Source organism: Coregonus clupeaformis, chromosome 13 (assembly GCF_020615455.1).
Source record: "Coregonus clupeaformis isolate EN_2021a chromosome 13, ASM2061545v1, whole genome shotgun sequence".
NCBI lineage: Eukaryota > Metazoa > Chordata > Actinopteri > Salmoniformes > Salmonidae > Coregonus > Coregonus clupeaformis.
The window spans coordinates 36,943,106-36,964,422 of NC_059204.1; the positions used below are offsets into that span (position 1 = coordinate 36,943,106).

General features: G+C 41.8%; 1 protein-coding gene and 1 long non-coding RNA gene across 14 annotated transcripts in view; one reads left to right on the forward strand and one right to left on the reverse strand.

Moving 5' to 3' along the window:
• LOC121579916 (RNA-binding protein Musashi homolog 2) overlaps positions 1 to 21,317 on the reverse strand; it is a 322,000-nt gene that overhangs the window by 295,282 nt on the left and 5,401 nt on the right. For all 13 annotated transcript variants that reach the window (XM_041894908.2, XM_041894901.2, XM_041894902.2 and 10 more), the window contains exon 5: positions 13,564 to 13,605. In XM_041894908.2, the coding sequence (XP_041750842.1) occupies positions 13,564 to 13,605 (42 nt within the window). The remainder of the gene's footprint in view (positions 1 to 13,563; positions 13,606 to 21,317) is intronic.
• LOC123492186 lies at positions 13,544 to 20,767 on the forward strand. The gene is made up of 2 exons (XR_006661664.1): positions 13,544 to 13,629; positions 20,236 to 20,767. It is a non-coding gene; the product is annotated as an uncharacterized LOC123492186 (long non-coding RNA).

Here is a 21,317-nt window from a genome sequence, read left to right on the forward strand (position 1 = left end):
CTGGTTCTGGGCTCTGTTCATAAACACAAACAGACCCCACAGAGCCCTAGGAAAGCAACAGCAACACAATTAGACTCAACAAAAAGATAATTACTTGACACATTGGAAATAATTGACCAAAAAACTGAGCAAACTGGAATGCTATTTGTCCCTAAACAGAGAGTACACAGTGGCAGAATACCTGACCACTGTGACTGACCCAAAATGTAGGAAAGCTTTGACTATGTACAGACTCAGTGAGCATAGCCTTGCTATTGAGAGAGGCCGCTGTAGGCAGACCTGGCTCTCAACAGAAAACAGGCTACGTGCACACTGCCCACAAAATGAGGTGGAAACTGAGCTGTACTTCCTAACCTCCTGCCAAATGTATGACCATATTAGAGACACATATTTCCCTCAGATTACACAGACCCATAAAGAATTCCAAAACAAATCAAATGTTGATAACCTCCCATATCTATTGGGTGAAATAACACAGTGTGCCATCAGAGCAGCAATATTTGTGACCTGTTGCCACAAGAAAAGGGCAACCAGTGAAGAACAAACATCAATGTAAATACAACCCATATTTATGTTTATTTATTTTCCCTTTTGTACTTTAACTATTTGCACATCATTATAACACTGTACATTGCCATAATAATGACATTTGAAATGTGTCTATTCCTTTGAAACTTGTCAGTGTAATGTTTACTGTTCATTTTTTATTGTTTATTTCACTTTTGTTTATGATCTATTTCACTTGCTTTGGCAATGTAAACATATGTTTCCCATGCCAATAAAGCCCTTTGAATTGAATTGAAGAGAGATAGGGAGGGAGGGAGAGAAACAGGGGAGAGATCGAGGGAGAGAGAGAGAGAGAGAGCGAGAGAGATAGGGAGGGAGGGAGAGAAACAGGAACGATAGAGGGAGAGAGAGAGAGAGGAGAGAGACAGCGTGAAAGACAGTGCGGGAGAGTGAGCGAGAGAGAAGACAGAAAGAGATTAAGAGAGAGAGGCCAGTTTTCTACAGTGCGCAGGCCATTACCCAGCTGCCAGAGCTGCTATAGAGAGGAGGGTGAGTAATGTCCACTGAATCAGCCCATAAATAGTATACAGTATATAGAGGGTAAGGGAAACCACACTGGAACCATAAAGTGCTTTAGAACAAAGATAAGGTCAGGGGTTGTTTAAGCCACCAACTGTATCAACTGTACAAAAAGTGATTTGTTTTACATTAAATGTATGCTGATTCATGAAGAGTGCACCTTGCTAGATAGCTCAGCAGCTTACATACCCTGTGATGTGTGTCAGAAGCCTTAAAGGAAAACTCCACCCAAAAACTATTTTGGTATTTGTTTAATTTGTCCATTGTTGATATAGTCCCAAAATGTTTTGCATGTCAGCAATCAAGTTTTGAAGATATATAACTTTCAAAATACAGAAATACAGCTGGTATGATCCATTTTGAAAGCTATTTCCTTTAAGGCTTAATAGGGCATGAGAAACAAAACACTTATGTGGGTTACAAAAGCTTCATGAGAAGCCAGACAGGGAGACAGTGCGGGAGGCTGTTTCCTACATGCGTGTTTAGACCCATCCTGAAGGCCTGCCTGTTGTTGTTAGTTCAGCTGCATTGGCCATCACTTTGATCTCCACTCAGTGTAAAGCTCTAGCAGCTACACTACGGCTGGGCTGGGTTCTGGCCCTGGCTGCCTATCAAGGCCCTTCTATTGGCCTGCCTGAGTCTATAACGCACAAACGCACACACCCTTCCTTCAGCCCAGCTAACAAGGCAAACATGCCTTATTCACATGAAATCCCTCTCCATGCCCACACACACAACCAATGTTGTTCCACTGGATCCCTCTGTTACTGCAAACCTATTTTCTATCGATCTCACAGTAATTGCCTCTAAAACACTGGTGTACTAAGGTGCTTCCGTTATTGATGCAATGTGGGCGTCCTGGGATTTTCAAATATATCCCAATCAAAGCATGGAGTTCTACCCAACATTATCAAAATATACTAATGGAGAAGGAGTAAAAGCACTCCAAGTAGATTTAGAAAGTAATTCCACTATTTCATTAGAAACTGGGCCAGACCAGTTTATAAAGTCTTATGTAGCACAGCCCTACTTAACATAGTGATGGCACACTAACTCTGTGCAAATACGGTCGAAGAAGTCCCTGTCAATTTGGATATGCCCCTTTTCATGGTGAAGGTTGCCAGAAACATTTCATATGGGGCAAGTCAGGATAAAGGGCATTAGGAAATGTATAGGCTTACTGTATGTCATCACCTATGTCTTGTCAAGTATAAGGTATTATAGGGTTTAAGGTACAGTATACCTAATAAGGTATGAAGGAGGTAGGGAGTCTCAGCAGGAGATTAGGCCTAATTGATCAGCATAAATGTAATGGATCTAGACAGCCAGGATCTAGACAACCAAGTCTGCATTTACTTTTGCTTAAACTTAAGGCCGGCAGCACTCTAAATTTATACCTTCATCTACAAATACTGTGCAATGAAATCTAGTAGTAAGTACAGTGAGGGAAAAAAGTATTTGATCCCCTGCTGATTTTGTACATTTGCCCACTGACAAAGAAATGATCAGTCTATAATTTTAATGGTAGGGTTATTTGAACAGTGAGAGACAGAATAACAACAACAAAATACAGAAAAATGCATGTCAAAAATGTTATAAATTGATTTGCATTTTAATGAGGGAAATAAGTATTTGACCCCCTCTCAATCAGAAAGATTTCTGGCTCCCAGGTGTCTTTTATACAGGTAACGAGCTGAGATTAGGAGCACACTCTTAAAGGGAGTGCTCCTAATCTCAATTTGTTACCTGTATAAAAGACACCTGTCCACAGAAGCAATCAATCAATCAGATTCCAAACTCTCCACCATGGCCAAGACCAAAGAGCTCTCCAAGGACGTCAGGGACAAGATTGTAGACCTACACAAGGCTGGAATGGGCTACAAGACCATCGCCAAGCAGCTTGGTGAGAAGGTGACAACAGTTGGTGCGATTATTCGCAAATGGAAGAAACACAAAAGATCTGTCAATCTCCCTCGTCCTGGGGCTCCATGCAAGATCTCACCTCGTGGAGTTGCAATGATCATGAGAACGGTGAGGAATCAGCCCAGAACTACACGGGAGGATCTTGTCAATGATCTCAAGGCAGCTGGGACCATAGTCACCAAGAAAACAATTGGTAACACACTACGCCGTGAAGGACTGAAATCCTGCAGCGCCCGCAAGGTCCCCCTGTTCAAGAAAGCACATATGCATGCCCGTCTGAAGTTTGCCAATGAACATCTGAATGATTCAGAGGAGAACTGGGTGAAAGTGTTGTGGTCAGATGAGACCAAAACGGAGCTCTTTGGCATCAACTCAACTCGCCGTGTTTGGAGGAGGAGGAATGCTGCCTATGACCCCAAGAACACCATCCTCACCGTCAAACATGGAGGTGGAAACATTATGCTTTGGGGGTGTTTTTCTGCTAAGGGGACAGGACAACTTCACCGCATCAAAGGGACGATGGACGGGGCCAATCTTGGGTGAGAACCTCCTTCCCTCAGCCAGGGCATTGAAAATGGGTCGTGGATGGGTATTCCAGCATGACAATGACCCAAAACACACGGCCAAGGCAACAAAGGAGTGGCTCAAGAAGAAGCACATTAAGGTCCTGGAGTGGCCTAGCCAGTCTCCAGACCTTAATTCCATAGAAAAGCTGTGGAGGGAGCTGAAGGTTCGAGTTGCCAAACGTCAGCCTCAAAACCTTAATGACTTGGAGAAGATCTGCAAAGAGGAGTGGGACAAAATCCCTCCTGAGATGTGTGCAAACCTGGTGGCCAACTACAAGAAACATCTGACCTCTGTGAATGCCAACAAGGGTTTTGCCACCAAGTACTAAGTCATGTTTTGCAGAGGGGTCCAATACTTATTTCCCTCATTAAAATGCAAATCAATTGATAACATTTTTGACATGCGTTTTTCTGGATTTCTTTGTTGTTATTCTGTCTCTCACTGTTCAAATAAACCTACCATTAAAATTATAGACTGATCATTTCTTTGTCAGTGGGCAAACAAAATCAGCAGGGGATCAAATACTTTTTTTCCTCACTGTAGGCAGTAGTCAAACTAACTTCCACATTGTGAACTATTGATGTGTAAAGACAGTTTTGTGGGAGGGGAAGAGGGATCTACGTAAAGACAAGAGGCAGGGCCTGGAGTCTCTCTCTCCTCTCCTCTGTCATGCCTGCTGTACTCACACTCTCCCTTCTCTCTCTCTCTCTCTCTCTCTCTCTCTCTCTCTCTGAGAGCCAGTAATGTATTTTTGGCGGAGAAGAAATGCTTCTAAATTTAGCTTCAGATTTATCAAGCTGATGCAAACGAGGAGAACAGAGGGGTGAGAAAGAGAAAGGAGGAGAGTGAACGGAAGACAGGGAGCGAACAAGGGAGACAGTGGGAGTGTGACTATTAAAAAGTGAGTGGGGATACAGTAGAAAGGAAAAGACAGATAGGGAGAAAGAGGGGGAGAGTGAGAGGAACAGAGGGGGGCTAGGGAGTGGAGGGGAGTGTCAGTGAGGAGCTGTCCATTATGAGTCATGATTAGATGGAACAAAAAAACATTTCTGCCAGGCTCCAAACAACACACACACACACACACACACACACACACACACACACACACACACACACACAAAAAGCCTGCCCCCTAGCAAGATGCATGAAGGAGAAAGATATGTGAATTTCAATAAAGGGGAGAAGAAACAAATCTAGCATGAGTAGAGAGGAGAGAGACCGCCAGCCACCCAGGCAGATACATGCTCCAACACTGGGGGCTGTGAACGGACAGAGCATGCAACACACACACACACCAAAGCACACAGGCCGGTGCGGCTGCAGAACAAGGGCATCTGCTACAAGGGCAAGGGCATTACAGGTCAGGACTACTTCATGGACAAATCAACCTATCTCTGAAGACCACAACACTACAGAGGGCCTTGAGCTCCCCTACCCTCGTATCCCACCTCCTATCCCACCTCCCCCTCCTCTCCTTCCCTCCATCCTCCATGCGGTACCCAGGGCCCTCTGGTAGCAGTGGCTATAAAGGAGATGTCAACCAATGGGTTCACTTTATCCCATTCATTTGTTTAGTTTGGCCAATTTGGACCCTCTTGGGAATTGACTGTGCTTTGTTTGGGAGGGGGATTTATATGCAATGCAATGCTCTAAAAGAGCTTTCCCCCTCCAGCGCTTGTGCTCATCTGAGCAGCATCACTGGGCTTCAGTCAGGGACTCAGTGGCAGCTCAGCTGTTTCAGCAAGCTCAGATCGGGGGGGTGGAGCTCTTCCATGTTGTGTCAGCATAAGGCTGACAGCTCTGTTAAATATTACAGCAATAGGCATACCTTAATGTTTCATAAGTTAAAAATGTATTTGGCTAAAAACGACAGTGCCACAGTGCCACCATAGAACATCAGAACTCTACTTGATGAATATTCATATGTGGATGGGATTAAAATTCATTCTGACTTTATGTTCTATTGAGACACTCGTTTGAAGTTTGAGGTGTCATTTAGAGGTACACATGCCTGTTCAATAGTACATGGGAAGATAAATAGTTCCATATGGAGGATTAGAAAGTCAAATCACAACTAGATATGCAATTCAAACAGTCATCCAATCAAATAGGCTAATGCATCAACCTACCCAATTTAGTTGCAGTGAAACAATTTTGTGGGAACAAAATTCTGCTCGTTATAATATTGACAGACATTGGTTAGAAAAAACTGAATGAAGTCTGAAAGGAGTCTGAATCAGAAAGGTCAAAGTAGAAGAGGGCAGAGGATTAGTTGCTATTGTATAGATGGAAGAGTTAGCTTTTTAGAGCCATGATAGCTTGGATCCTGAAAATAGCACTGTAGTCCTAGTGGCATGCACAGCCACAGATCCAGTCTCAGCTACTGCCACAGCAGCTTCTTGGAGAGTGAACGCATGGGCAGAGTGAGATAATTGTCCACTCTTCCAAAGGTGCTCTAATAGGCCTGGCAGGCACTCAGCATTACATCAGCCAGAAACCAGAAGAAGATCCTGGGTCCTGTATGTTTGTCTCTGACTAACACTACGCCAAGAGGATCAGATGAAAAGTAAAGATGTTCTGTTCTGAAAATAGTTTAGCTGAAGTGCTATGGTGTGGTATTTCTTATTACCATGAGTGGAAGCCCCTTGGAATACAAATGCTGTATGTCAGAAGCCTTAAAGGAAAACTCCACCCAAAAACTATCTTTTGGTATTTGTTTCATTAGTCCATTGTTGATATAGTCCCAAAATGTTTTACATGTCAGCAATCAAGTTTTGAAGATATATAACTTTCAAAATACAGAAATACAGCTGGTATGATCCATTTTGAAAGCTATTTCCTTTAAGGCTTAATAGGGCATGAGAAACAAAACACTTATGTGGGTTACAAAAGCTTCATGAGAAGCCAGACAGGGAGACAGTGCGGGAGGCTGTTTCCTACATGCGTGTTTAGACCCATCCTGAAGGCCTGCCTGTTGTTGTTAGTTCAGCTGCACTGGCCATCACTTTGATCTCCACTCAGTGTAAAGCTCTAGCAGCTACACTACGGCTGGGCTGGGTTCTGGCCCTGGCTGCTTATCAAGGCCCTTCTATTGGCCTGCCTGAGTCTATAACGCACAAACGCACACACCCTTCCTTCAGCCCAGCTAACAAGGCAAACATGCCTTATTCACATGAAATCCCTCTCCATGCCCACACACACAACCAATGTTGTTCCACTGGATCCCTCTGTTACTGCAAACCTCTTTTCTATCGATCTCACAGTAATTGCCTCTAAAACACTGGTGTACCAAGGTGCTTCCGTTATTGATGCAATGTGGGCATCCTGGGATTTTCAAATATATCCCAATCAAAGCATGGAGTTCTACCCAACATTATCAAAATATACTAATGGAGAAGGAGTAAAAGCACTCCAAGTAGATTTAGAAAGTAATTCCACTATTTCATTAGAAACTGGGCCAGACCAGTTTATAAAGTCTTATGTAGCACAGCCCTACTTAACATAGTGATGGCACACTAACTCTGTTCAAATACGGTCGAAGAAGTCCCTGTCAATTTGGACTTCAACCTACCCAATTGAGTTGCGGTGAAACAATTTAGTGGGAACAAAATTCTGCTCGTTGTAATATTGACAGACATTGGTTAGAAAAAACTGAATGAAGTCTGAAAGGAGTCTGAATCAGAAAGGTCAAAGTAGAAGAGGGCAGAGGATTAGTTGCTATTGTATAGATGGAAGAGTTAGCTTTTTAGAGTGAACGCATGGGCAGAGTGAGATAATTGTCCACTCTTCCAAAGGTGCTCTAATAGGCCTGGCAGGCACTCAGCATTACATCAGCCAGAAACCAGAAGAAGATCCTGGGTCCTGTATGTTTGTCTCTGACTAACACTACGCCAAGAGGATCAGATGAAAAGTAAAGATGTTCTGTTCTGAAAATAGTTTAGCTGAAGTGCTATGGTGTGGTATTTCTTATTTACATGAGGGAAAGCCCCTTGGAATACAAATGGAAAGAGGTAAGAGTCAAGGTCAAACATGAAGGTCACTGCAGAGGCAACATGCTATGCAGAGCATACTGCAAGGCCTTTTAAGATTATTCAAATCTTCTCTAATACATTCTGGGTTAGAAATACACTCATATAATTTCTTTTACAACTTTAATGCTGCATTTATTTTTAAATGGTTGTAGGGAGCAGTGTTGCGTGTCTGGGTAGGATTGAAGCCGCAGAGATTTCACTCAACGAAGGACTTAAATCACTTCTCGAGACGAGTGTAGCAGAAAATTGATAATTACTGCCGGCACAGCTGTGCCTAGTCATCAGGTATAACAAATACCCACCCACCCCCTCCCAAAAATGATCATAACAAAAGTCGAGCCCAGGACAGGGGATGACAAATATCTACTAGTTTGTTGCGTGTCAGAGGCAGAGAATGTGTGGTCACCCAGGCCACTTAGGCCCTTCCCTGGCTATCCCGTGCCCCAGGCCAGAGGCTCCGTGCCAGGCCAGGGAGACAGTGTGGTCAGGCCTCCAGGAATGTGGTACTCTCTGGCCAGAGACTGACTGGGTGAGCTCTGTTCTGTCTCTGACCCGCTAGGCTCCTCTCCTCACTGCAGAACAGAACGCTGTCTCAGCTCTCAGCTCCCAGATTCCATCTGGCTCTTCCTGTCTGCCTCCGACCCTGGAACTAATCTGCCCCCCACTCCGTCTCCCACAATGCCATGCGAGACTGTGCCGCTGGGGCCTGCTCTGCGTAATTCAGTAGCAACGTGAGTGCAAACATTAGACACTGCAGAACAGCCAGGCTGTAACTATGTGTCAGTACTGTCATTTTACATTTACATTTTAGTCATTTAGCAGACTGTCATAACATGTAAATATGCCATCATCTGCCAAATAGAAGTACCCAAACAACAAGCTGGATTCTACCATTCAGTGAGAGTTTAAGAATCCTAGGTGAATAGAGTCAGATGATATGGTGGGTTGGGGGAGGGGCTGCTCCATCAATGTGTGTGCATGCGTGCACGTATGAAAAGAAGGCTTTGATAGGGCTGTGTTAGTAGTGATAAGGGGGTTGAGTTGGGTTGAGGGGGGCAGCTAGTGGTCTCCATCCTGGCTGCCTGGCCTGGCCTGGCCTGGGTCTTCTCATTACTGTCAGTCAGCATTAGGTTTAGCAGGGTCAGGCTCCTGCAGCCCTCTGTCCTTGCCCACCCGCCCCTCTCTTCTGTCTTCTGTCGGCTGCCATTGATAAGTACACAACACAGCCCTGAACCCCCCCACCAAACCTAATTACCCTCGACCCACAGCAAAGAGACCAGGCTAGGGAGAGGAGGGGTAAGGGGCCAACACTCTGGAGCCAGCAGGACACAGAGATCACAGTCATATACTGTACTGCACATACAGGCTAAACACAAAGACAAGCATATTGTTTATTCAGAATAACAACGTATGCCCACTCACACACACACAGACATGATACATATTGTATAATGACAATGAGTAGAAGAGAAAACGGCATCAATCAAACTGAGCAGTGCTTTGACTGACTGAGTCTCTTCTGACTGTCTTTTGGTGATTCTGTCTGACCATCCAACAAACAGTCATTCATATGCCTTGGCTTTGGCCTCATTCTTGTCTGGGCCAGTTTCATTGAGGTCATTCAAAGCTGGAACAGCGTAGGGTCAGGGATTTAAACACATCTCCTGATACTCCACACATCCATTACCAAAGGGAAAAACATCTCTCCATGTAGCCCTCCATCTGGGGAGGGGGGTTTGTTTGTCTCGGGTACAAACCTTTTTCGCCAGGAGGTTAGAGGGAGGTGATGATAAAGCAATCCCATCAACTAAATACTGATTGATTGACTTTTCCCTTGCCCTGATTGATCCAAGTTAGCTTTGCCATCTATTGGATTGTTTCTTGTTTTCAGTGAAAAGTCAATGCACTTCCCGTCGGTTGTAAAAACCCATTTCAGAAGTGCATTTATGTTGAAGAAAAACAGAAATACACATAGGGTATGTTAGTAATAGTGAGGTTGTGTTTCTGTCAGTAGATGCTTGTCTCCAGTCTCGGAGGAATGGAAAGATGACCTACTATCATCAAATTTGAAAACACGTAAGATAGAGATATGGTCCTCTGTAGCTCAGTTGGAAGAGCATGGTGCTTTCAACGCCAGGATAGTGGGTTCGATTCCCGGGACCACCCATATGTAAAATGTATGCACACATGACTGTAAGTCACTTTGGATAAGTGTCTGCTAATGGCATATAAAGATATGCTCTATATGAAGTATTATGTTCTATATAAATGACTTTTGTCCTTGAATGTTCTTTCAAACTCTGGCAGTGGTGCACGACTGAGTTTGAACAGGGAATCTAGCGCTTTTAATCAACTCATATGGACATTTAGAGTAGCTGGCAGCCATGGTTTCAAATTCCCAGCAGTCAGCTGTGTCAGTTGAAATGAAAATCATTCTGAGATGGAGAAGATTCTAATAATAAAATCACCTAAAGAAAAACAACATATCTGAGTGAGGTGTAACAGCGGATTCACCAGGCTTTGTAAGGCTGTCCAGAAAGAAAAGAAGCGGAAGAGATGGAGGGAGGGGAGGGAGACAGAGAGGGACAAAGAGAAAGAAAGTAAGTAAGAATTGAGAGCATGTAGGAGAGCAGCCCTTGTGCAGGTTTCTTAATTGGCATTGGAGTAAAGAACTGCGCTCCTGGGCCTCACTCCTTTGGCAAGCATTCCCAATAGTGTGTGTGTTTGTGTGAGGGAGTGTGTGTGTGTGTGTGTTTCTGTGAGGGAGTGTGTGTGTGTCTGTGTGTGTGTGCGCGCGTCTTACATAATTGTTATTCTGCAGGCTGTGGGCTGTCTTTGCTTGTGTGTGTGTTGAGAGTGTATCTGTAAGGGGGGGCTCTGTCTGTACTTCACACAGTGTCACCTTTGGACTTCATTAAAAACTTGGCGAGGAGTTCTCTCTCTTAGCAACACGTTGGTCCCTAGCTCCAGCTCCACGGGACACCTGGGAGCTTTTCTCCAGCTCAGAACATTAAGCACACAACAAGTCCCTCAGAAAGAGGTGTGGGACCAGGACCAGACAAGAGGAATGGGGGCCGGGGGGCGGGGGGGCGGGGGGTTAGAGTGAATCTATTCTAGCCCTTCCAGAGAGTTATCTTAACTCTAGTCTCCCCTTTCCACTACCACCAGCAGTAGAAGTCCCTCAGCAGCAGCAGAGAGAGAGAGAGAGAGAGAGAGGCAGGCAGAGTACACAGCTGACACGCACACAGACAGGAGGGGAAATCTGGGCCACTCCTTTGATGGTATTTATGACTGATAACCTAGATCCATTCCCACTCAGGCCTCCTACGGTACGCTTTGTTAGCTGCAGACAACATTTGAAGGTTACTTCCTCTCCCTTATTAAAAATATACATATAATTCAGCACCAAATAAAATGTTGAAAACTTTGTGATTGTCAACCCAAGTAAACAGTATTACTCTTTAAGTTCCTTTAGAGTCTAGCTCCCACTGTTCAGTACATCCAGAACATATCTATTTGTGTACACTACAGAGAGGCTCGTCTCATCAGTGAAGCCCAATGACTGCCATTGATGTGGCGACTAGTGGCTGCTAGTGAAGCCTAATGAGGCAAACAGCCCCTGGTGAGACGCCCGGCGGAAAATAAGGGGTTAAGCTGCGCTGCTCGCCTTCTCTGAGTGGCCCATCTCCTTCCTTTCATTTCCATAACAAGCCATCAGAGCTCATCTACCAGCGAAGTGGCCAATTAAAATCATGTTGGTACACGCTATGATTGTCTGTGATTCCGCAGTGTGAAAACAACAACAACAGCAGCAGCGCAGCAACAACAACAACAGCGGCAGCGACAGTATCGGTAACGACATGGACAGCTGAGAAACCAATCTCGAGTGATGTGGGCAGCAACCGTCACCTTGGTTTCTAAACACACCAGGCAGTCATCAGCCCCCAGTTTTCATGTTCCTGTGAAAACATAAAGAGAACAGCTCCACAAAGGATGAGAACAGAGAGAGACAGAACCTGTCCATCGCTCTCTCATACCTAACCCCCCCATGCACCTCACACAGACATCACGCTGTGCAGATCTATTGGCTCAAGACAGGAGGAGATCCATGTTTGACCAGGTAGAACCATTCTAACATAATTGGGGGCCCTATATTCATACACTGAATTTAATCATTTAGGAAACTGGGTGCATTATAATAGCACTAAGGTCAATGTCTGAAGTGCCTGGGGAGATACATGTCGATGTAGGCTATGTAACTCTCTCTACAAAATCTACAATCCCTAAGGTACAGTAACAGTACCGTACACAATATGCAACAGTGCAGTGTAGATAGGGAGTGGTATTTGGTATTTCTGGTATTTTATTAGGATCCCCATTAGCTGTTGGAAAAGAAGCAGCTACTCTTCCTGGGGTCCACACAAAACATGAAACATGGAGTAAAGCCATGAGGAAACCAAAGCCGATTGGTCTCTCAAAATTGTTGTTCCCCAACCCAGCACCACAAAGGCACCTGTAGCCTGCCCTAGCAGCCAGCCCCACAGAAGCCCATCTCTCACTGGGGACAGGCCTGTTAAACAACAGCAACAAGCAGCTGGCTGGAGATGAGGAGGAAGGCGGGGGAAAATAAACTATGACAAATTCAAGACAGAGTGTTTTCTAAATGGCAACCTCAGATCCAAACTGCTAATAAAGGCCTTAAATCAATGAAACATGAAGGAGAAAGCCATGAAATGCTAATCTATCTGCCTTAATCCTATTGCTTTGAGATACTTTGAAATCCACATTCTCTTGCTTAATACTAAAACAAATAAAAGCCCTTTTCTCCTCTAATGAGCTTGCCCTGCAGCCTGCCGTTTTCTAAAACATCTCAACTACAGTTTTTTTCTGTACTACTGTAGCAATTCTGTTTAGTAGTCATTGTTTTCTTCCAGTGATGTAACCTACCAGCAGAATGACACTGTATGTTTATAAGTGTGTGAGAACAATTCATGTATTTCTGAGTGATTCCGTTCTCTTACATGTTGGTCCCAGCTAAACACAGCATATTGTTGTAAAAGGTATACAACAATAAGCACACCAGCTATGTCTTCCAGGGAGGAGCTAGCTTGCCTTTCAACTGAAATACCAAAATCCAGAGGCAAAACATGTTGGTTGTTTTTTATGTGTTTCTTTTTAGATATTCAGGAACAAGCCGAGGAAGAGAAAAGGTTAAAGTGACAAACAAGCAAATGAGGGAGAGGGAAAAAGGGCTGGTAGATTCTCAACCATATGCCGATACCCTTAAGACACCATGTGCTCTGGCTTTGAAAGCTTTCACTGCCAATTCCCCATTTGAAACCTGAACCGCTCAGTAACAAAACCTCTCTCTGAGCCAGTGGGAAGGAGAAAAATCCATTATTGATCTCCACCCGTTTCAGGTCTAAAAGGTCTGATGTGAAGAGCACTACATTGGCCTAAAGGCGCTCCCCTCTACCCCAAAGCCTGTCTATAGGGGATAAAGAACACACTCCTCAACGCTGTAGTTACATCATGATCACCAACACCACCTCAACATACGGTGTGTGTGTGTGTGTGTGTGTGTGTGTGTGTGTGGCACACAGAAGACAACCAGTAACCGAGCCAGGATTAAGCCATTATGAAAAAGATATGACACTGTCATCATTAGTAAGTTACCTACATGTCAAATATCACCACTCTTTTGTTATTGGTTCGTTTTAGTAAAATTGGGATCAGCAGAGGGGAAATGACTGCTGACCATGGAAGTGACCTTCCAACTGTGCAGGAAGTGGTCCCAAGCTCATAGCACAAGTGCCTTTGGAATGCTTTTTCCATTATGACACAAGAAAGGGGAAAATGAAAGGAGTCCTGTTGCTAATGAAGAAAAGTGATATAGAGAATGAGGCTGATTGGTCAGTTAGCAGCACCAATACTAAGTGAGGTGGTTTGCTCTTACCTTAGGTTGAGCGCGTCGGGGGAAGGCAACCTTAGGATCAATCTGTGAATGACAGAAACATTTGGCGTAAGTAAATAAGGAATTACATTGTCAACTGTGCATCAACATTCACATTTTAGCAACAGAGATAAATGCTAATGTTCCTCCAAAGAGACAACAACATCATTATGATGTAGATGCGGCGAGATGTTCACAAAACGGGAACAGTGCCTTTAAAAGTTTGGAGGAAATTATGAATTCAAGATTACAGTGTTGGAAATAGGAGTCTGGGGTTTGTGACAATAACTCCAGATATTCTTTGCCTTGTCGTCTCGTTAATATCATTTTTTTCTTTTGTTTAACTGGTATCGATGTGTGCGGTTGCAGCCTTATCAATCTTGCATTCAGAATGAATAGAAACTATTTCATGCACCAATGTCATGCTGCCTTCTCCTCACTTTAATACCAGGCTCTTAAAAGAGAAGTTTTAAACAATCTCATCCAAGCAGACCTATTGAAGGGGAAAAACGTAAACAGATCGAAATTGTTCTCTTGCAGAAAATTACTTATTCGTGTTTAGCAGGGCAAACCCTTTACGTTGCTGCATATTTCTCTGTGAGGTTTTGAAGGCTTGCCTACCTACAGGTTGAATGTAATCCACTAAAGCATCATCATAGAGATCCCTTCTCTCTCAGTGGGCCACATGTAGGCCTGAGATGTCTCTCTCAATTTACAAAAGAAGCCAAAAATAAGGAGTAGGTTGTAATCTGTACTGGAAGAGCATTACAACCTGTCACGTCAGCTGGACAAAACATCTTCCTCCTGTAAAACCTCTACATCTCCTTTGACGTATGGGTAAAAGGCTTCTGAATCGACAAAACTGAGATCACATATTCCTAAGAAATGAATAAAAAACATTCCTAAATAAGGAATGCAATTGACAATTCAGTTGAAAACAAAGACAAAAGGTTACCATCTGTGCAGATCAATTCAGCCTACTATAGGTCTCATTTCACCTGTTGTGTTTTTAGTGAAATGTGAAAGAGCAGCATGTGAGAACGAAGCCGCAACATAATTTCTCTGTCCTATTTCTATCTGGCGGAGTTATGATGGTTATCTTTCTAAATCAGGTCAATTTGAAAGATGAATTCAATAACACCTGGGTATGGCATCCCTGCTCATAATGAATTACATGTAATGATTCGTTTTAGCAATTAGCCTCAGGCATAACCAATTCAACCTCAATTACTCAGTGGAGCCGGGCCTAGTCGTGCAAATACACTACTATATGCTTGGAATATCAAAGCCGTCATACATGGTGATGTGTCTTACCTTTCCAAGCTACACCCTAGTCCCTGAATATCAACTCTTGTTGCTTGTTTTTGTTCCTCTCATATGGTACATTTTCATTTGCCATAGAGCCTGTTTAAATCTCTGCTACAGTTAAACTTATAACAGAACAGCAGTGAAGGGGTACAATTTAGCCTTGCAGCATTTCAATCAAATCTACAATGGGTTTGGAACATTAAAATACTTATTCAGCATACAGTCACTATCAATCAAAAAAATAATTCATAATGCACATATTTAGTTTGCTTATTGAAATGGCCCCATAATGCAGTAATTTGTCCAGATGACCAGTTTAGCTGTGTTAGGTAATGATGACTTGGTGTGGAATCTGTTGAGAACGCTTGGAGAAGCACACCTTTATGTAGGTCACAGCCTAGGAAATGAATGGTTCCTTTGAGACGTTTGCCAAAGGGGGGAAATTCTAACAATTGCTTTCATTCTGTTGAAGTACTCATGTAAATGGGAAGTTTATGTGGGAATTACATTTAAAGCATGGGCCCAGTCATATAGGCCACGTATTTCCCATTATAACAGTACACTATAGCATGTCTGGAACTAAAGGTTATTCCATTTACACACTTCCATAGGAACAGCAGTTTGCATTTCGTGGTCTAATTGGTCTCGAGGGGCACTATTTCCCCCCACCAGTAGGAAATGAATCAGTCTTGAACGAAGGGATCATTGCTAGATCCATGAAATGATAACAAATCCACCAACAAGATATATGAGCAGTATTTTCAATCAATGCAGAGTAATGTTTTAATTATTGTACAAATTACAATGCATACCGGTAGCTAATCTACAATATGTAATGGATCATATCCCAAAGTTTAAAAATAGCCTTTTCTCAAGCTCTACAGCATCTTCAAACGAGGTATGTCAGACTAATAAAAGAGAATAAACCAAAAGCAATATATTCCTTAAATGTTTTTCTCCTTTTATCTTCTGTTACAGCTTTTTACAGCAGGGACGCTGTGCGATTGTGTAAGATCAGGGGAGGAGGCAATTGTTTACATCCTTAGTTCAGATCTTCCAACAGGAATTCATACATTATTCCAGATTCTGGGTAAACTCTCTCTCTTGCGCTATACTGGCAGTTTAAGATTAAGTTGTTTTTAAAGCTACCATCAAAAGGCTTGATTTCTTAATTGTTTTCTTTGTATTTAGAATGATGTAGGACGCATTGGTATATAATGATTTATCATCTGCTTCTTTCTGTCAATTTCTCTATGGTTCTCATACACAAACAAGTATAATCATCGATGTCAAATAGTGCAACAAATACACAAATGAAATCATAATTTCACTTGAGGCCATTAGGCATGCCCTTATCAAAGAAGTATTGTTTTGGAACATTAAATCATTCCAGAGCAATTTATTAACCACAATTGGAAGCCTGCCTTAGCCTGCTGTGTAAGCTATGTTATAAAAAATAATTACATGTACAGTGCCTTCAGAAAGTATTCATACCCCTTGACTTATTCCACATTTTGTTGTGTTACAGCCTGAATTCAAAATGGATTAAATCGTTTTTAGAAATTTTAGCAAATGTATTGAAAAAAAAATACAGAAATGTCTCATTTACATAAGTATTCACACCCTTGAGTCAATACTTTGTAGAAGCACCTTTGGCAGCAATTACAGCTGTGAGTCTTTCTGGTTAAGTCTCTAAGAGCTTTCCACACCTGGATTGTGCAACATTTGCCCATTATTCTTTTCAAAATTCTTCAAGCTCTGTCAAATTGGTTGAAAATAATTTCTAGACAGCCATTTTCAGGTCTTGCAATAGATTTTCAAGTAGATTTAAGTCAAAACTGTTACTCGGCCACTCAGGAACATTCACTGTCTTCTTGGTAAGCAACTCCAGTATAGATTTGGCCTTGTGTTTTAGGTTATTGTCCTGCTGAAAGGTGAATTAATCTCCCAGTGTCTGGTAGAAAGCAGACTGAACCAGGTTTTCCTCTAGGATTTTGCCTGTGCTTAGCTCCATTCCGTTAATTTTTATCCTGAAAAACTCTCCAGTCCTTAACGATTACAAGTATACCCATAACATGATGCAACCACCACTATGCTTGAAAATATGGAGATTGGTCCTCAATTGTATTGGATTTGCCCCAAACATAACACTTTGTATTCAGGACAAAAAGTTAATTGCTTTGCCAAATGTTTTGCAGCATTACTTTAGTGCCTTGTTGCAAATAGGATGCATGTTTTGGAATATTTTTGTTCTGTACAGGCTTCCTTCTTTTCACTCTGTCAATTAGATTAGTATTGTGGAGTAACTACAATGTTGTTGATCCATCCTCAGTTCTATCCTATCACAGCCATTAAACATTAAAGTCACCATTGGCCTCATGGTAAAATCCCTGAGTGGTTTCCTTCCTCTCCGGCAACTGAGTTAGGAAGGATGCTTGTATCTTTGTAGTGACTGGGTGTATTGATACACCATCCAAAGTTTAATTAATAACTTCACCAATATTCAATGTCTGCTTTTTATTTTTATCTACCAATAAGTGCCCTTCTTTGAGAGGCATTGGAAAACCTCCCTGGCCTTTGTGGTTGAATCTGTATTTGAAATTCACTGCTTGACTGAGGGACCTTACAGATAATTGTATGTGTAGGGTACAGAGATGAGGTAGTCATTCAAAAATCATGATAAACACTATTATTGCACACAGAGTCCATGCAACTTATTATGTGACTTGTTAAGCAACTTTTTACTCCTGAACTTATTTAGGCTTGCCATAACAAAAGGGTTGAATACTTATGGACTCAAGACATTTCAGCTTTTCATTTTTTATTAATTTGTAAACATATTGAAGAACATATTTCCACTGTATGTCTGTGTTGATTAAATTGACGTTGTGTAGTATGCCGTAGGTATTCATTTGCTCAAAATACAATCACTGCAATTATTATAAGTGCAACGAATGATGATAATGAAAACATTACTGCATGTTTAGATGCACAATACTGTAAAAAGAAAAGTCTGAGAAGAAGACAAAATCCATCATAGGCTCTAAGCCTGGGAAAGGCATGTAAATATTACATGATTAACTGTTGAAGACAAAGCACCTGCTAGACATGAACCAACAAGGGGCACGGTGGAGGTGAGCTCACAGCTGACATTACTTTCAATTTATATCTGACAGAGGAGGCTTAGATTTGTTCAGAGCAGCTGCTCCTATCTGCACCAGCCCTTTCCTCTCTTCTCTCTCTCTGTTCTTATCCCCCTCACCTCAACCAGCCATTCTGTCATTTCAAACCGCTACATCAAAACAGCAAACAGGGGTTGGCCAGAGGTCATTCAGTAATGGCTGAAAATATCTGTGGACAAAATAGGCTACCTTTGTCTTGGAAGAAAGAAAAAAACATATTTAGCAGTACAGTACATCTCCTCTGGCAGGAGTCCAGAGTGAATAATCCCGACCTGGACATTGATACTGTGACGCAGTAGTCTAACACTATAACTTCTCACATAAAGAAGAATTATAATCACTTCAAATCATGTTCGTCATCATTTCTTAAACTAGCTGTACGTAAAAAAAGTTTACTTTTCCAAATGGGATATAGTATAATATAAAATATAACATTCTAAATATGTTCTGAATTGCTTTGTGTTTTGAAGCCTCAGGCTCTCCTTGGCCATATGTCTCCATTCACATTCATCCTGGTCTAAAAGCACTCTGTTTTAATAAGCAACCCAGGCAGTCAGGGAGGATTGAACAATAGCCGTGGCACATTATGATGGTGTGTGCATTATGAAAGCATACATGTGCTCATTGTCCACGTCTCTCGCTGACATCTTTCTCACGGGGTTATCCTGCTTCCACACTGAGGCCATTAGCACTAGAGAACATCCACTACAACAAACAAAGGAGGAATATGTTGTAAAATGTCATACTGTTTGGAACTGGAGTAGGCTAACTGTGAAAAATAGATACATATTTATAAACACTGTACCATTGGATTAGATGTATTTTATTTTAATCTCAGTTGCATTAGCCCTCAGTCTCTTTCTAAACCTGCAGCCTTGTAGGCTATTGCAAGTCAACTCACTTTTACCAAGTCCCTTCAAGGTCACCACTGAGAGAGAAGAATCCATTCATGCATCAAAATGCTGTACCTTCAAGCTTCATACCAACCTAACATCTCCACAAAAACAGATAAAGAGCCATCGAGGTTAGACATAATGAACATTCTCCAGTGTTGTTGTTGAAATAGCAATGCGAGAAGATGATTAGATCTTGACTCATCTCTAAACAGTAAGTACTCTAAGAAAAAAAATGCCAGTACATACATTTGTTAAGATTTTTTGAATTTAGTTTATGAAGGCTAGTCTCACTAAGATCAAATCTCTTTTGCAAGAGATACCTGGTACAAGACTGCATGGCTAGTAGATACAGTGTAATACATATAGTCGCTAGTGAAAGTCTACACAACCCTTGCACAATCTTCACATTTTAGAGCCTTAAAATTACATCTAAAAAGGGATTACATTTGATGTTGTTTCTTGTTGATCTACACAACCTATTCCACATTTTCAAAGTAAAAGAACAATTCTAGAGCATTTTCCAAATGACTAATAAATACAAAATGAGGACGTATTGATTGTATTGTGGTGGCAGAATCATGTTATGGGTATGCTTGTAATCTGCAGGGATTGGGGAGTTTGTCAGGATCAAAATAATTATGAAAAGAGCAAAACCCAGGTAAAAAGGTCAAGGAAAACCAGCCTCAGTCTTCTGAAAACCTAACCCTGGGATAGAGTTTTATTTTTCAGCGAGACAATTACAAAAATGTTTATGCCAAAGACACACCAGAATGGTTTTACAAGAGGGGTTGAGTGTTCCTGAGTGGTCTAGTCTCAGTATTGGGTAAAACATGCCAATGATCATTTTGAAGGACTAACACAGCTGGAAAGCCTTCAACCAAAAGTTAAAGAAAAAGCAGAACATGTCCCCTCATGCTTTACCCAATACTCACCTTTGGGGAAGGCATTTAAGGACATTATCAGGAAGCACTGGTACATTATTGATATTGACCCACAATTGAATCCAATTTTTAAATATCCCCCACGTATGGTCTTTAAAAGACCCCCAAACGTGAGAGACATTGTGGTTAAATCTAATTACCCAACAAAGAAAAGGGAAACTTTCTTGGACAAGGTTCCGGAGGGTAATTACAAATGTGGCCAATGTGCTCAATGCAGCTTCACGTACAAATGCAACTAATTGACCCACCCCCGCACAGGACAAATATTTAAGATCAAAGGCCTGATTACCTGCATGTCCACCAATGTTGTTTACATGTTGAAATGTCCTTGTGGTCTGTCTTACATAGGGAAAACCCCCAGAAGCCTTAAGACATGGATCTGTGAGCACCGCAGCAATATACGGACAGGTGAGACAAAAAATCTGGTTGCTGTTCATTTTGTACAAGCTGGACATCCTATTAGTTCTCTGAGATACATTGGAATAGAAATGGTCAAGATGTCACGCAGAGGAGGGGACATTGAGAGGAAACTTCTTCAAAGGGAATCTTTCTGGATCCACAGGCTCAACACACTGTCTCCTCTTGGCCTTAACGAGGAGTTTGACTTGAAACCATTTTTATAGTTTCAATATGTCCAAATTGTGTTTTTTTAAAATCCTAATTGAACATTGTATGTATATTACTGTAAATATTGATCACATTCTTTGTATATGATCATATATTTTGATAGATTCACTATATTAATATTCAATGTATGTTATACATTTTTTACTTCCTGTTTCAGGAAGTAAAAAATTCCACCCCCACCTGGGATATGGATGCCTGATGAAGACCTAAGGGTTGAAACGTTGTTTTAAATAAATATCACCTGGGAGCATGAGCAGCAGTGTGCAGCGTTTTCCTTTCTGTTTTTCTAGTCTCAGTCCTGCCTTGAATTTGCTTGAATATCTGAGACAAGGTTTGAATATTGCTGTCCATCAATGACTCCCAACCAAATTTACTAAGCTTAAACAATTTTTCCAAAAACAATATATATACACTACCGGTCAAAAGTTTTAGAACACCTACTCATTCAAGGGTTTTTCTTTATTTTTACTATTTTCTACATTGTAGAATAATAGTGAAGACATCAAAACTATGAAATAACACATATGGAATCATGTAGTAACCAAAAAATACTATTAAAATAGCCACCCTTTGCCTTGATGACAGCTTTGCACACTCTTGGCATTCTTCTCAACCAGCTTCATGAGGTAGTCTCCTGGAATGTATTTCAATTAACAGGTGTGCCTTCTTAAAAGTTAATTTGTGGAATTTCTTTCCTTCTTAATGCGTTTGAGCCAATCAGTTGTGTTGTGACAAGGTAGGGGGGGTATACAGAATATAGCCATACTATGGCAAGAACATCTCAAATAAGCAAAGAGAAACGT